General features: G+C 39.8%; 1 protein-coding gene across 1 annotated transcript in view; it reads left to right on the top strand.

The window, feature by feature from the left end:
* Positions 1 to 15,589, top strand: part of Fto (FTO alpha-ketoglutarate dependent dioxygenase) — a 457,526-nt gene that overhangs the window by 168,819 nt on the left and 273,118 nt on the right. The window contains exon 4 of the mRNA XM_017797386.2: positions 4,066 to 4,209. Coding sequence (XP_017652875.1) covers positions 4,066 to 4,209 — 144 coding nt within the window. The remainder of the gene's footprint in view (positions 1 to 4,065; positions 4,210 to 15,589) is intronic.

Below are 15,589 nucleotides of genomic sequence, written 5' to 3' on the forward strand. Positions count from 1 at the left end.
GAGCAGAGATGAAAAAGGTTAGGCGTTTGTCAACAGAGCAGTATTAGTTTTAGATTCAGATTTAGGGAATCAAAGAATATCTATAATTGGATGCTTCTGAAAAGTCACTTAGTGACATCTCTAAGTCTTTGCAGAGACTGTGAACTTGGAATTATTGGTTTGTTATTTTTCTTTATGCTTAGTGCAAAGTCCTGTGAATGGTAGTCATAAAGAAGCCCCTCCTTCCCTCCTCCCTTGCTCCCTCGCTCCCTCCCTCCCTCATTCTCTCTCTCTCTCTCTCTCTCTCTCTCTCTCTCTCTCTCTCTCCTTTCTCTGCTTTTGACTTTTAGGGATGGTTAGAGATAAATGTTTAGAATTTGGGGGCTCTGTATGGACATGCACTGTCTGGGATACACATACTTTTGAATTGTCACCTGATGTGTACAGGATGCAACCTAAATAAAGCATGCTCTCTTTGCCTTGGTGGCATCCCACTTCATATCCCTCTGTCTTCAGGACTTCTTCACCTCTGCCAGTCTAAACACTGTTGTCTTTCAAGTTTCATCTTTTCCAGGAATTCTGCTCTAAACTTTCTAACCCTTGTTGAAATTTATCCTCTTAACCTTTTTAATGTTTGGATTAGATTAGCAGTGATGTTCTGTTTTATTTGTTCTTTAAAAAAAGCCTGGTAAACTTTGTACTTTTCCTTTCAAATTACCATTTTCTTTTCCTGCCACGTAATACTGTAAGGTCTGTAAGTGGCAGGAACTGAACGAACATGTGTTTAAGCAAGTTGTTCACTGTAAGTGCTTCTTGTATGCCTCTGTGTCCCAGTCACTGGGGCTCTGAAGCCAAAAAAACAGACCCTGCCCTTGAAGACCAGTGTGTAGTAGAGTGGCTTAAAGCTTGATGGCACTGGAATTTAAAATGCCCTCTTAACAGTTACCAGTGCTGATCACTAACAGGTCCACCAGAAGGGAAGCACTGCTCAGGCTCAGGTCCTTGTTTCAGTCAGATATCCCAAGTACCTGGCACAGTTCCTAGGATATAGCAAGTCCTCAATAAATAGTTCATAAATGTTTGTAAACGTTTATGGAGGCCGTCTCTACAAGACTGAATGGAAATGAGTTGTAGTATGCACCTTCTTTTTGGTGTCTTCCATTCTATACTCAGAAAAGTCAGTCTTAATTATTCTTCCAGAAATACTACATGTGCTGCATCCTTACACAAATTAATAGTTTGCTTGTTGTCTTAAAAGTGTATGAGGTCCTTCCATCTTACTGTTTAGTCATAGTATTGTTAAAGGCTGCATGGTACTGTGTTGTCAGCTCTTTCACTGTTAAAATTGGTACTACCACAAACAGATACAATGCCGTCTCAATCATCGTTTTCACCCCCTGCAAGTAGGAATTTTAGTATATTACTAAAGTAGAATTCTCTGAGGCTACAGAGAGATCCTGTCTCAAAAAAAGAAAAAAGGAAAAACAAACAAGCAGAGCAGTGCACTAAATCCTTTCCTAGGCTTCACACTACCACTGAGATCCTTGAACTGTGCCTCGCATGGAGAAGGAGTACTGGTTACCAACCCCACTCACCTAAACATTAATCTTGGTGGTTTTCATTTTTATTAACTCACATTTATAGGTGAATTTAGGGAGAACTGACATTTCCATGGTGCTGTTTTATATCTTATTTTCTAAAAAAGAAAAGTCCACATATTGTTAAATCTTCCTTGTGCCCTTTAATAACATTTTTAATGTTTATATTGACAGTGCACATTTAAGTATCTTGTAAGGTATTTTTATAAATAAGTTGTTTGTTTATATTTTTAGAAGTCATTACTGTTTTAATCTTGTAAATGGCATTTAAAATTTTTCTGGTTCTTGGGATATATTTTTTCTCATTAAAAATACTTTATTTCTTATTTTGTGTAATTAGGGCCACTATAATTTGTTTTTCTTTGTATGTGTGTGAGTGTGAGTGTGAGTGTGTGTGTGTGTGTGTATGTGTGTGTGTGTGTGTGTGTGAGAGAGAGAGAGAGAGAGAGAGAGAGAGAGAGAGAGAGAAATTTATGATGTTGGAGGTCATCCTTGGGTCATCCTTAGGAACACTGTCACCTCCTTTGAGACAGGGTCTCTCATTGGTTAGTCTAGACTGGCTGGCCAGTGAGCCCAGAAACCTACTTGTCTCCACTTCTACAGCACTGGGATTACAAGCATGCACCACCAAGCTGGATGCTTTTATGTGTGTTCTGGGGACTGAACTCGGGTCGTCATGCTTGCAAAGCAAACATGTTATCAACTGTCCATCCCTCCAACCTCACGGCCACTCTAATTAGACACCATTTTGTTGCCTGTTCTTTCCAGAATGATGATAGATCCCTGTGGTGCCACATATCCTTCTCTATTCTTGACACTGGGTACAATTCTAATGTTCCCCTATTCAAATGTGATGTTGGCTTTGAGGGTGAGACAATAGCTGCCCAGTTCCATTTTATTTAGGTTCTTTACCATGAAAGGATGATGTACTTAGTTGTTTTGTGTCTCTGGAGTGAAGTTTCATTTTGGTTTTGGTTTTGATCTGTGAATATAGTGAGTTTTATTTTAAGTTTTGGGGTATTGAGCTATCTGTAGAGCTAACCTTGTATTCCCTAATCAGTTTCACCAGGTCATGGAATGTTATTCTTTTAATACAATGTTAGACTTAGAGTCTATTGTATTTAGAAACTTAACATTGATTTTTAGATGTGAGATTATTTGGGTATAGGTGTGTTTTCTTTTTATGTTTTGATGTATGTTATTTTCACAAAAGGTCTGGAAATGCCTTTTTTTTTTTTTTTTGGTCTTTTTGAGACAAGGTCTCCCTGTAGCCCCAGCTTTCCTGGAACTCACTATGTAGACCAGACTGGCCTTGAACTCACAGAGATCTACCTGCCTTTGCCTCCTGAGTGCTGGTATTAAAGGCATGCACCACCTAGCCCAGCTTGGAAATACCTTTTTAAAAAAATGTTCTTAAGCAATTTAGAGTACACTGAAATTACTAATTCCTTGATTACTTTTAGTAGTGAGTTTTTTGGTACTCTCTGGGCCTGCTTTCTTGAGAGAGGATTCTGTGACAACTTCCTCTCTACTTTCCATGGTTTCTTTAGTTTTTTTACTTTTTCCTGGATTTGTTTTGGTAATTAATACCTACTTTAAAAACTACCCTGCTTAATTGAGTTTTTCTAATTTATTTGCTGAAACTGAACAACAAAATAATCTTTTATCTTCCTTTGAATCTCTGGTTATTTTTTGTGTATTTCACACAGAATATCTCAAACAATCTTAATCATCTTCGTACCTTGTCCTCACTGGCATTCTCCCATAGACCTCCCACTGGAGCCTACATACTCTGTCATCCTTGTTAAGTCCCACTGTGTCAAGTCAGTGTCTCCAGACCTTCCCCAGAACAAGTCCATCCACTGAGGTCTAGTCAGCCTACCTAGAGTCTTGTTTTAGGAAGATCAGCTCTTCCTCACCTAGCAGTGATCGGTTGCCAGTATTTCTTCAGATAAGATTGGGGTATGCTGTTCATTTCCCCAGTTCTATGCTGGGTTTTTGTCTGCTTGAGTTTTCATGGGACTTGTGTATGCTGACACCATTGCCATAGAATCATATGAGCAGGGTCCCAGGAGCTTGTATGACTCTGTTTCTGTATGGTCATGGTACCTCTTCCCTGTCTTTCCGCCCCCTCTTCCATGATGGTCCCTGAGTCCTGGGTGGGTGAAGTTTAATGTAGGAGTCCTGTCCAAGGACCAGCCTTGCAGAAGGGTCTTAATCTCTTAATTATATATTTTGGCCATTTGTAAACTTTTATGTTTCTGGCCCTCTGGTTATACAAGAAACCTTGGGGATAAAGGGAAAAAAGGAGCTCAAGAGAGGTGGGACCTTAGGAGACTGATATTATCAAGGGAGAGATGAGGAAAGTGGGGCACTTTAATTGAGGAAACCATATTTTTTTAAAATACCAGTTATTTCTAAGGTAGTGTCAAATCTTAGAAGCTAGATGAAATGTGCCTTTACTGAGTGCCCTCTCTTTTCTCGACAGGCTCTGAAGAGGACAGTGAAGATGAGTCAAGCTTTGAAGGCAGAGATCCAGATACTTGGCATGTTGGCTTTAAGATCTCATGGGACATCGAGACGCCTGGTTTGGCAATTCCCCTTCACCAGGGAGACTGCTATTTCATGCTGGGTAATGTCAGGAGAGTCAGTGAGACTGATGTCTTGCTTGTCTAACCTTAGAGTCTTGGCAGCGTATCTGTCATCTGTCTTTGAAGTAAACCTTTATAAATATATATTTAAATATGTTTTATAAATGTATATATGGAGGAACTAAAGCAATGTTGAGTGTGTGATATCATTGCTGGATATTTTAGAATCCGAGTTTTGTTTTGTTCTTAAGTGAGAGTAATAGCCTATATGAAAACAAACACTGGGCACAATGAATATAATAAAAGTATATAGCAAAAAAAAACGGAAAAGATTTTTATTATTACTCTTAATATCAGACAGATTTTTATTGTCAATTTAGCATAATGGATAATAAAATGAGGTTTCCTTGGTAAAATAAGAATTGCTCACATTTTGAAAAAGAGAGAGCATAATAACTGTTGGGGAAGTGTTAGTTCTTCAGTGGGACCAGACTGAGGCTTCCTTTGTGTTTGCAGGTGGATTGGAAGTGACTGTGTGACGTAATGCTATGTCCTGTGCAGCCTAAGTTCTCCCGGAGTGATGATTCCTGCATTCGTTCAGCAGCAGCTTAGTGTCTTGCTTTCCTTTTGCATCTTGCTTTATAGTTTGTAAATCTGTTTCACATACACAATCTCAGCTTCCAAACAGCCTTCTGAGAGAGATGTCAGAAGTTGCTCTGTTCATGTGAGGTAGAGCAGGGACTAGTGCAGGGCCAGAGCCAGCAGCAGGTACTGTATGTTGTGCTTTTCTCATCCTAAATGGGACCATTTCAGCTGGGTCCCAGGATGCTGAGGTCTCTGCAGTGTTGTCGGTGTCAAGGTCCTCTCCCAACCTTGCCTGACTTGAGGTTCCAAGCTTCTCTTCTGAAGTCTCCTTCTTTATCACTGAATGTCATTTGTAGGTAAAAGGATTATAACTTCAGTTTTTATGTACTCCTAAGATTTAGATATTTGGCCTGAGTCTAAATAAAGGTTGCTCTTTGGATTCTTTGTCAGTACTAATAATTTGCATATCTGAAGGGCTTAAGAGCTGGAGTGGTATCTTTTCAAATGGCTTCTTATTTTTCTGTATATGAAACCAGTAGATATGCATTGTAAAAGCTCAGCTGTCTTCTGTGCCTTTAATAACATCTTCTGTAATTTCTTCTGATTAAAAAACAATGTATGGGAAGTGGAGAGAGGGCTCTGTGGTTAAGAACATGTACTGCTTTTGCAAAGACTTGTGAGTTCAGTTTCCAGCATTCCTGTGGTACAGCTCCTCTAGCTCCAGGGGATCTGACACCCTCTTCTGGTCTGGACAAGATGCAGGATCTCTGCACTCTTGTCCATATACTTCCCCCCAGTCACAGACACATACGTATATACATAATTTAGAAAGAAAAAACCCAAAACAAAACAAATATCTGCTCATTGTAGATAAAAGAAACTCTTCAGAGTACAAAAGAAAAGGGTATAAAAAATCAAGTGTTGTGTGTGACTTAGTATATTTCTGCTGTCTTGTACACGAATGTCTGGAATTGTAATTATATTAATAATAGGTACATTTATTAGGGACTAATGACAAGTGAAGCATTCTGTTTATTTGCTCAATAACCCTGAGAGGCAGATATTAACTATTCTTGTAAAAGAGGAAGTCAAGGTTGGACTGAAAGACTTATCCATGGTGACACAGCTAGTAAGGAGCAGGAATAGCAATGTGTCATTTTGTTCCGCTTAGAGTTCAACACCCCATGTCAGGCTTTTCTCTTCCCCTGGGTAGCCAGCTTTCACCCCACGTCTTTCCACTCTGCTCTGCCTTACCCAATGGCATTTCAGCAAGGAAGAAAAGATGACAGTGTTATGTTTGTTTTTAAAGTTTTTAAATAGAATTTAAGAATTGGGTTAGTAATGGTAACATTTAGTGAATTACATTGTCTTTTTTATTTATGTTACAAGGAATATGCATATTTAAATATATATTGAGTCTCTAACCTTTTGTAGTTAATAAACACAAGAAATTCATGCTGTGATTTAGAAGTTGGTATACAGGATATAAAGATCTGCTTTCTACCTCCTACCTTCAGACATTGGTGACATTGTTGGTTTCCCATCAAACTATGTCAGGCATACCAAAGGTGCCCCAAAAGTCTGCAGTTCGAATGTATTTTTATGAAGATATTATATTTGATTTCTAAAATAAATTTCTTCCCACCTTCTATTAAAAAGAAAAACAAAATACAAAGCAACTGTTGTGTAATGTTGCCTTTTCTCCTAACTTTAAAAAGTCCATCTAACAAGGAACCCCATGGAGGGCCCTGGCCCCTGTGCTGATAACTGAAGTCTGAACTTCACAGCACTTATGAAAAGGAAACAGTTTAGCTCAATTTATAATAATATATTGGTCTGCAGAGGAAGTGCAGCCTGAACTTTGCTGTCTCAAACGAATACTCCTGGGGTGTCTGATGGGGAACTTGTCGGGTGCCTGTAATAAATCCACTGCGGTGGACGTGAGCGAACGGCCTGCTGGCAGTGCCTGAGGACACGCTTCACGGGGTTGTCACGGTTTTACTTTTAAATTGGAATCTTTACCCTAATCTCAGAGTTAGACATGACCAGATTTGCAAACAGATTTACAATTTTCACTAATTTTCCAACCAGGACTTCAAAACACACTTAAGGGGAAAAAAATCCACTCTGGTGTTTCTCAGGGCCCGAATGATTTACTTTGCCACAGATGGTTTCCATAGAGTACATGTAACCAGGGAGTTAGGGACTTAGTAGTGCTTGGAGACAAGCTGGGTTTGTGTTTTGTGGAACAGATTATACAGTTCAAGGGACATCAACCAAATTATGTTCATTAACCAGGAACTGAGTGTGGAGGTGGGATGTGTGGGGACAAAGGTGAGTAGTAGGTAAACACTGCGCAAACCTCAGCTGGTCCCCATTCCACTTACTATTTCTATATATTACATGTCTCTATTCATGACTGTTTTCTCTATGTTGATTACCTCTTCCAATCCAGCCACTTGAAACGTCTATTGTTAGTATTATGAGCAGTATTTGAAAGCTTTAGTTGCCAAGTAAAAAAAGTCCTTGGCAGAAACAGAAAAAAGCATTATTAATCGAATATGTAGCATTTATTTAAGTTTGCTTCCCCATCACCAGTGTTTAGAGTGAGGCCAGCAGTAGGTTTCCTGTGGGGTGAGCAGGTTCCAGATTCCTGGCCCAGTCTGATGACTCCACAGTGTCGGCACATCTTTGCATCTCTGCCCCCATTGTGTGGTGAGCACTGTGCCATCCTTCAGGGCTTGCTATGCTGGTGAGTCTGGATAGGAAGGTATGTGGGACTGTGCTCTGCAAGCTACACTTCATATGAGGACTTAATACAGAGAGTGGGAACTGGGCCATGATATGTGGGAGAACTGTCCAGGCTTGGCAGCAGTGGAAGAGCACTCATTGTCATCCATCATCCCTGAGTCCTGTCAGCCTTGCATCTCACTGCTCTACAGTGTATTTCCATAACCATACAGAGTAACTGCAAGAATGAAAACCTCAGCAGTCGGCTGTTGAGGGTGAGAAGAATTAGCACCTGATCATTGCCGAATTAGACTCTGTGGTATCCACTGCTGCTTTGGTTGAGGCTCATTTTATTTAACAGAGCCTGGTCTCTTTTTTATGGATGAATTTCCCCTTCCATGAAATACTTGTGGCTTAGAGGCAGCAAGACCAGAACACTGTGGATATTTGATGTGGTGTAACCTGAAGTGACACGGGCTTCTGTTTTTTGAGTCAACATGAGCACTTTCCTTGGAGGTGGGAACCCTGGGGGCAGGAAGAATAGAGGCCTCTGGGAGTTTATCTTGACTGGGGCTCCCTAGGGATTTAACTTGGAGCCTGTGGCATCTTTGTAAATCCTTCAGAATCCTTCAGGTATTCCTCAGCCCTGCCTAGATTTAGACATTTTCTTCAAAGCAAAAGGCTTTTGTCATGCTTCCTTCTGACCCCTTCCTCCTCCTCAACCTCTTGACCAGCTGAAGTAAAAAGTACATACAATTTATGGCTTAATCATAAATTCAAAATAATTATGCTTTATTGCCTCTCATGGGCCTTGAGATGTAGGTGCTATGTTCTACTTTCTGCTGTAGCAAAGGAATAACAGAAACAGTAATAAATTACAACTTGAGGCTGCAGCCAGTAAGCCTGAGGAATTGCCATTTAAGTGGAGAGTGCTTGAACAGCCAAATGAGCACCTGTCATGTTTGTTTTCACTCTGGAAAGTGGAAACATGACAGGATAGTTCCAACTGCTTGTCCAGTGCAGAGTCGTGGCGTTCTCTTTCTCTTTGCTGTAATGGCAGAATATGTGGCTGCTGACGGGCTTTATGCAGGGCTGAGGACGTGTCTCCCGAACTTTCACTCGAACACATCTGTTCAGAGGCTGACATTTTTGCACTTGTGCTTTTGACATGATGCCTGTTTCTTTGTATTCAGTAGAACTTGGGTGAGATCTATAGTGTGTGGACAGGAAGCCAAGGCTATTCCTGGGTACTACAAAGGATTTTCCTCTCTCTTACGCTTTTTGATCAGACCCAGACTCAATTGTATATCACTTATGTCTTGACATTTTACCTGAAATGCATGTGATGGGTGCCAGGCACCTTGCCGGAAGCTTTGACTTATTGTATTTGCTCCTATTTCAAGAATGTCAGGTGATTATCCCTTTCCTCAACCCCCTCCCCGTCCTCAGAGGAATATTGATGGGGATTGCCTGCTAATGGGTGAAAGATTCCTTTTTTTTTGTCTTTTGAGACAGAGTTTCCCTATAGCTCCAGCAGGCTTGGAACTCACCATGTAGACTAGGCTGGCCTTGATTTCACAGAGATCCGCCTGCCTCGGCCTCCTGGGTGCTGAGATTAAAGGCATGCACCACCATACCTGGCACAGTGTTCATTTTTTTAATGTGTGTGTCAGTGTGTATACAGGTAAGTGTGGTGTATGATGTGTGTGTGTGAGTTGAATGAGGATGTGTGTGTGCAGGTGCCCATGCTCAGAGGACAGAGGAGGATGGCAGATGTCTTGCTGCATCACTCTCTGCCTTATTCTCCTAAGATAGGGTCTCTCACTGAAGCTGGAGCTAGATGGGTGGACAGCAGGCACCAGCAGTCCTCCTGTCTACCCCCACCACACTTGCTGAGGTTCTAGTCATGCATGCACTTGGCTTTTTATGTGGGTTCAGGAGACTTGAACTCAGGTTCTCATATTTGAATAAAGTGCTCTTATCCACTGAGCCTTTTTCCAAGACCCCTTTTAAAGGATGAAAGTGCTCCAAAATTAATTTGTGATGACTGTATAACATTGCGGATATGCTAAAAAATGGATTGGGTTGTATACTTGAAGTGAATGAATTGCATGCTGTGTGAGTTAGAAATCTCAATAAATATGATTTTAAAATAAAAATTAGGTTTAGGAAAGTAATATTTACTTCAAAGAAACATGCCCAGTGAAGGTTGTGTTTGATGAAAACCAGTGTATGAAGCCAACACTATTCGTGCTTTCTCTGCTAATTATGTAATCATGGGATCTGCTTTCTTTAAAAGCATGGGAAAAATAAGGGATCAAATAAGAAAATACATATGTATTCTCATGGAGACAATATGGAACTTACTAGAGTAACATGTTCTCTTTGACTTTGCTTTCCCATCTGATCCCTTTGAATAAGTGTCCTTTATCTCAAACGCTCAGGGTTTCAGAGGTTTTCCAGTTCGGGGAATATTTGTGTAGATGTCACCAGTTGAATATCTCTAGTCTGCACTTCAAAATGATGCAAAACCACAAACTCTTGAATCATCATGTTAATGTTTAATAAGTTTCAGAATTGGAAGAGCTCTCATTTCAGGTTAGGAATGTTCACCCTGTTATGCACACAGACACACAGGCACAGACACACACAGTCTCTCTCTCTCTCTCTCTCTCTCTCTCTCTCTCTCTCTCTCTCTCTCACACACACACACACACACACACAAATACTAAATAAAAAGTTAACAATTCATATAAATAGGACTTTATTACATATAACCACAGTATTCTCTTTTTTATTTTTGTTTTTTATATTTCATTAATGTGGTTATTATCTGATAAATATAATGAATGAGGTGGGAAGTAAAAATTTGAGGAATCAAGAAAGATCTAAAATGCCGAATAAAAAACTCCTTTCTGCCTACCCGTAAGTTCCATTTTGTAGCACTAACTACTTTTTGTTGTGTTTCCGTTTTGTTCTTTGATTTCCTCTCTCCCTTAAACGTGTTTACACTTTGTTTCTTACCTAACAATTTTAAGCATGACTAGTTCCACTTAATAGTGACACTATTAAGAATGGACTTAGCTTTTTTCACTACCTCTCAGATTTGAGAAGTTTTGCTAGTTAATATTTACTTTTTTGTATTATTTATATATTTTTATTATTTGTATGTGTGCATGTGTTTATGTGTGTGCCACAGCACAATGTGGAGGCTAGAGGACTCCACATTTGTGGGGTTAGGTCTTCCCTTCTACTTCTACATGAGTTCTGGAAATTAATTTAGGTCACCAGCCTCACAAGACAAGCGCCTTTACCCACTGAACAATCTCATTAATCCCTAATTGCTGTTAGAACCAACTTACAGTTTCTTTTGACTTTTAGTTTGTAAGATGGGGAATTAAGAGTTTTCTTTACCAATATTTTTGTTTTGAGGTTTGTAACTTTACATCTGGATCTCTAAGTTTTGCTAGGACTAACCTACTTCTTCTGAATCTGATTGGCTAAGGCATGTGTTACTGTTGCAGACCAGGTAAAATAGCTCCACCAATAAATTGAAGGTACAATCTAGTAAGATTCCCAAACCTATGTCAATTGAAGGGAAATGTTGCTAATGTGAGTTAGAGTTTCTAAATGGGCTGTGGAAATCACTCAGTTGGTAAGAGTGCTTGCTGTGCATGCGCCAGGACCTAAGGTCAAATCCACAGACTCCACCTAAAAAGCCAGGTGTGGTCATGTGCACCTGTAGCCCCAGTACTAGTCGGTAGGGTTAGAGGAAAGAAACAATAGGATCTTTGGCACTTGCAGGCCACCAGCTTAGCTCCATGTTCAGTGAGGTCCCCTGTCTCAATTGAATAAGGTGGAAAATGATAGAGAAGACACCCAAAGCCCTCCTTTGGCCTCTGTTCTAGAATAACACACAGACACAGACACACAGACACACACACACACACACCACACACACACACTCATACAAAAAGGAAAAAGAGTTTATTCCTCATCAAAAGATCCAAAATGGTGTTACATCTCAGCTTGCTGTGTATTTGAACCTTGACTTTCTTGTATAGCTTTCCTTTTCCCCCTGGAATTTTAATTACTTATATTTATCCTTTTATTATATTGCTAAAAGCAGCAGGTGATAGTGATTGCTTTGTGTCACGTGATACTATTTCATATGACTTCTTCAAAGGTTTGATAAACCCCATATAGCAGTTACCATGCTGGGATTTCTTCTCATCAGGGCCCTTTAACTATTTCACATTTATTTGGATCTCTTGTGTTTCTCTTTCTTGGAATTCTCTAAAGACTGTTATATTTTAGATTCTCAAGAGCAAGGGCTGTTTGAACTTTATCTCTTCTATAACCCTTGACAGAGTAATCTAACATGGTAAGTGCTAAATAAGCAGTTATTAAGAGTGAACCAGTGAAACAGCGATGGCTTTGTTTTTATCTCATGGTGACATTCTGGCCATACAGGCAAAATGGAATGTATATTCTATCTTTGAAAACTCCTAATTGGGAAAGGTCATGTGCGTGTGTGCATGTGTGCGTGCGTGCATGTGTGTGTGTGTGTGTGTGTGTGTTTACATATGTACTACACAGCGCTAGGGCTGTGTAGTACGTATGTAAAACAGGAATACCTTACATATTTAGAAAAAAATTTTTTTTCCTTAGGCATTAACTAGAAACAATAGCCATCTCCTTCAACTACTGATGGCACATTGGATGTGAGTTAAGAGCAACAAGGTCAGAAAGTGTCTGAAGTATCAGTGGCTGCTTCTGTTTCAGTCAGTAACTGACTTGGGAAGTACGCAGCCCTGCATTTCACCTGAGTTGTAGGCAGGAGTGATGACTCTGTCCAAACAGGGGTAAAAGAAGAACACTACTTCGTGTGACTTTCCTGTCCATCTACCTTCTCTCCCCTTTTAGCTGTCTCTTTCTTCAACCCCCTCTGTCCTCCATTGTCTTCGAGAAGCTTGCAACTTGGAAGAGTAAAGTGGGGAAGGTAACTCTTCCCAAGGTGGGATTGAAGATCTGTCTGCATATTTAGAAAGGAGAAATGAATTATTAACCTCACGACTCCATTCTTTTTCAAATACAGTAACAAAGTAAGCATTTCAGAAGAGTTAATTTTAAAAAAGAAGAGGATGGAGCAACTGTGTACCTTAAGGTCATGTTTCTCATGCTTATGTTTTGTTTGGTCTCTGCATTACTGGGAGGTGAAACCCAGGGTCTCTCACATGCTAGGCAAGAACTCTACTGCTGGGCTGCATACACAACTCCATGCTTATTTTTATAAACTTTTTACTCCTGTGGCAAATTATATTTGTGGGTTGATTTACAAAATTCAGCCTTCACTGATAGGTTTGTACCTCTTTATTTGTCTAGTGAATACTTCTTTATTGAACATTTTCATTTGTATCTTTAAAACAGAATGATCTTCATTAGTTTTTGTTGCTAAGGATTAAAAAAAATAATACATTATCTAGCCAAAGATGCCATCACTTTTAAGATGTATCTGAATTTTAGAAATGCTAATATGAAGAAAAATGACTGGGAAATTGATAACAAATGAGCCATGCTCACTGTAGAGAATTTACAAAGTAGAGGAATATGTAAAGAAGTAATATGATTTTGTGATCTAAATTCTTCTAGCATTTTTCTATAGTTGATTGCACTTATTTTTTAGAAAATGAGTATATCATCATGATGCTTTGAATCTTGTTTAGTTCCCAGTGCTTTTGTATCATCAGCACTTCCCTTATTAAATATTTCTTGATAATGTAGTTTTTGAAACTTAATATAAAATTAATCCTTTACATTCAAGCAAGATGGTACAGTAGTTTCTAGCTCCAGCCCCCTCATGGGAACTTTTCTGAACAATTATCTATGCACAAGAATCCAGAGGAGTTTTGGTAGGCTAAGGCTGAGATCCTAGCAGACAGCCTGAGAGGGTGGGTTCGGACCTCCATCGTGTAGCTGCTCTGAGTTCCGCAAACCACCAGAGAGTGCTGAGTTCTGGCCTCCCTCTGGCAGAGGGCCTGAGAAAACAGGGGACTGCCTGAGAGTCCCTGAATCCTGCCTCCACGCTGTGGTGAGCTTCCCCTAATTGCGCCATACCCATCCCCCTGCCTGGGATTTCTTGAGGCCTCTCTCAAGGCCCCAGGGCAGATCTGGCTTTGGTAGGCTAAGGCTGAGATCCTAGCAGACAGCCTGAGAGGGTGGGTTTCAACCTCCATTGCTGTAGTGGCTCTGATCTCAGCAGACTGCCAGAGAGTGCCAAGTTCTGGCCTCCCTCTGTCCTCCCTCTGGCATAGGGGTTGAGAACACAGGTGACTGCCTGAGAGCTCCTGGATCCTGACTCCATGTGGTTAAGGAAGCCCAAGTGTACCTGACTGGAACCTGAATTGGGTTTCTGTGCGTGTTCCTGAATAGCTGATCTGAAGCCATCAGTTACCTCCAAATTAAACCTGAGAGAACCTGAACCCTGTACCAACCAGCTTTACATAACCAATAAAGGATATAAGCACCCCGATAATACAAACAGAAGCATACTTCAACTTAATTCTCATATCAGAATCATAAACAAAAGAAATTCACATGCCAAAATCACAACGAAAGAATAATAAAATGGAAAGCCAAAACACTGTGTCCCCACCAAACGCCACCAATTCTGTAGAAGAGTTCTACAAGGAGAACCCCCTAGAGATAACCCAGGACACTGAATTTAAAAGAACAATCATAAACATGATGAAGGAATTCAACAAATTTAAAGAACACATGAACAAAAAAAATCAAAGAGAAAAGAAGATAGGGAGAAACTTCTGAATGAATTCACAAAAGAGAAACCAGATCTTAAAGGAGATTGTAGAAGAGAATTTCCCAAAATTAAGCAAAGCCATCCCCATACAAATACAGGAAGCACATAGAACACCAAATAGATGGGACCAGAAAAGAAACTGCCCATGACATATCATAGCAAAAAACTAAATGTACAGAACAAAGAGAGAATACTGAAAGCAGCAAAAGAAAAACAACAAGTCACATGCAAATGAAAGCCCATCAGAATTACAGCTGACTTATCAATGCAAACTATAAAAGGCAGAAGAGTCTGGACCAAGGTATTTCTAGTTCTACATGACAATAGATGCCAGCCCAGAATACTTTACCCAGCAGAAATGTCTGTTATAGTTGAAGGGGAAAGAAAAATCTTCCATGACACGAATAGGCTGACAGGAAACATGTCCACAAAACAAGCCCTTCAAAGAATACTTGAAGCAATACAGGGAGCAGAGAGAGAAATAATAATACCCCAGGGGCAACAAAAGAAAATAAATAGAGGTATAATCTAGGAAACAAAAACACAGAGAACAGAAACAGCAATCAAAATGATGGGAACCAATACACATCTTTCAATAATAACCTTAAATATCAATGGACTGAATTCCCTAGACAAAAGACATAGGCTAAGTGAATGGATTAAGAAAGAAAATCCATCTCTTTGCTGTCTGCAAGAAACCCATCTCACTTTTAAGGACAGGCACTACCTTAAGGTAAAAGGATGGAAAAAAAATATACCAAATGAATGGTACTAAGAAAAAAGCAGGAGTTGCAATTCTAAGATCTGACAAAATAGACTTCAAACTAAAACTAACCAGAAGCGATAAAGAGGGACACTTCATTCTGATCAAACCAAGAAGATATCACAATCATGAACATATATTCAGCAAACTCTGGTGCACATAACTTCATAAAAACAAATAGTAGGGGACTTCACTACCCTATTGTCTCCATTAGACAGGTCAACTGGACAAACAATAAACAGAGAGACTTTTGAATTAAATGATACCATATATCAAATGGACCTAACGGACATCTTTCGAATAGCCTGCCTAAGCACCAAAGAATACACTTTCTACTCATCACCCCATGGAACTTTTTCAAAAATTGACCACATACCGGGCCACAGAACAAACCTCAACAAATACAAAAAAATTGAAATAATTTCATGCATTCTATCAGACCACAATGCAATAAAGCTCAAAATCAACACCGGACAAAGCCCTAGTCACTACACAAACTCATGGCAATTGAACAACACACTCCTAA

Source organism: Nannospalax galili, unplaced genomic scaffold (assembly GCF_000622305.1).
Source record: "Nannospalax galili isolate Female #2095 unplaced genomic scaffold, S.galili_v1.0 scaffold274, whole genome shotgun sequence".
NCBI lineage: Eukaryota > Metazoa > Chordata > Mammalia > Rodentia > Spalacidae > Nannospalax > Nannospalax galili.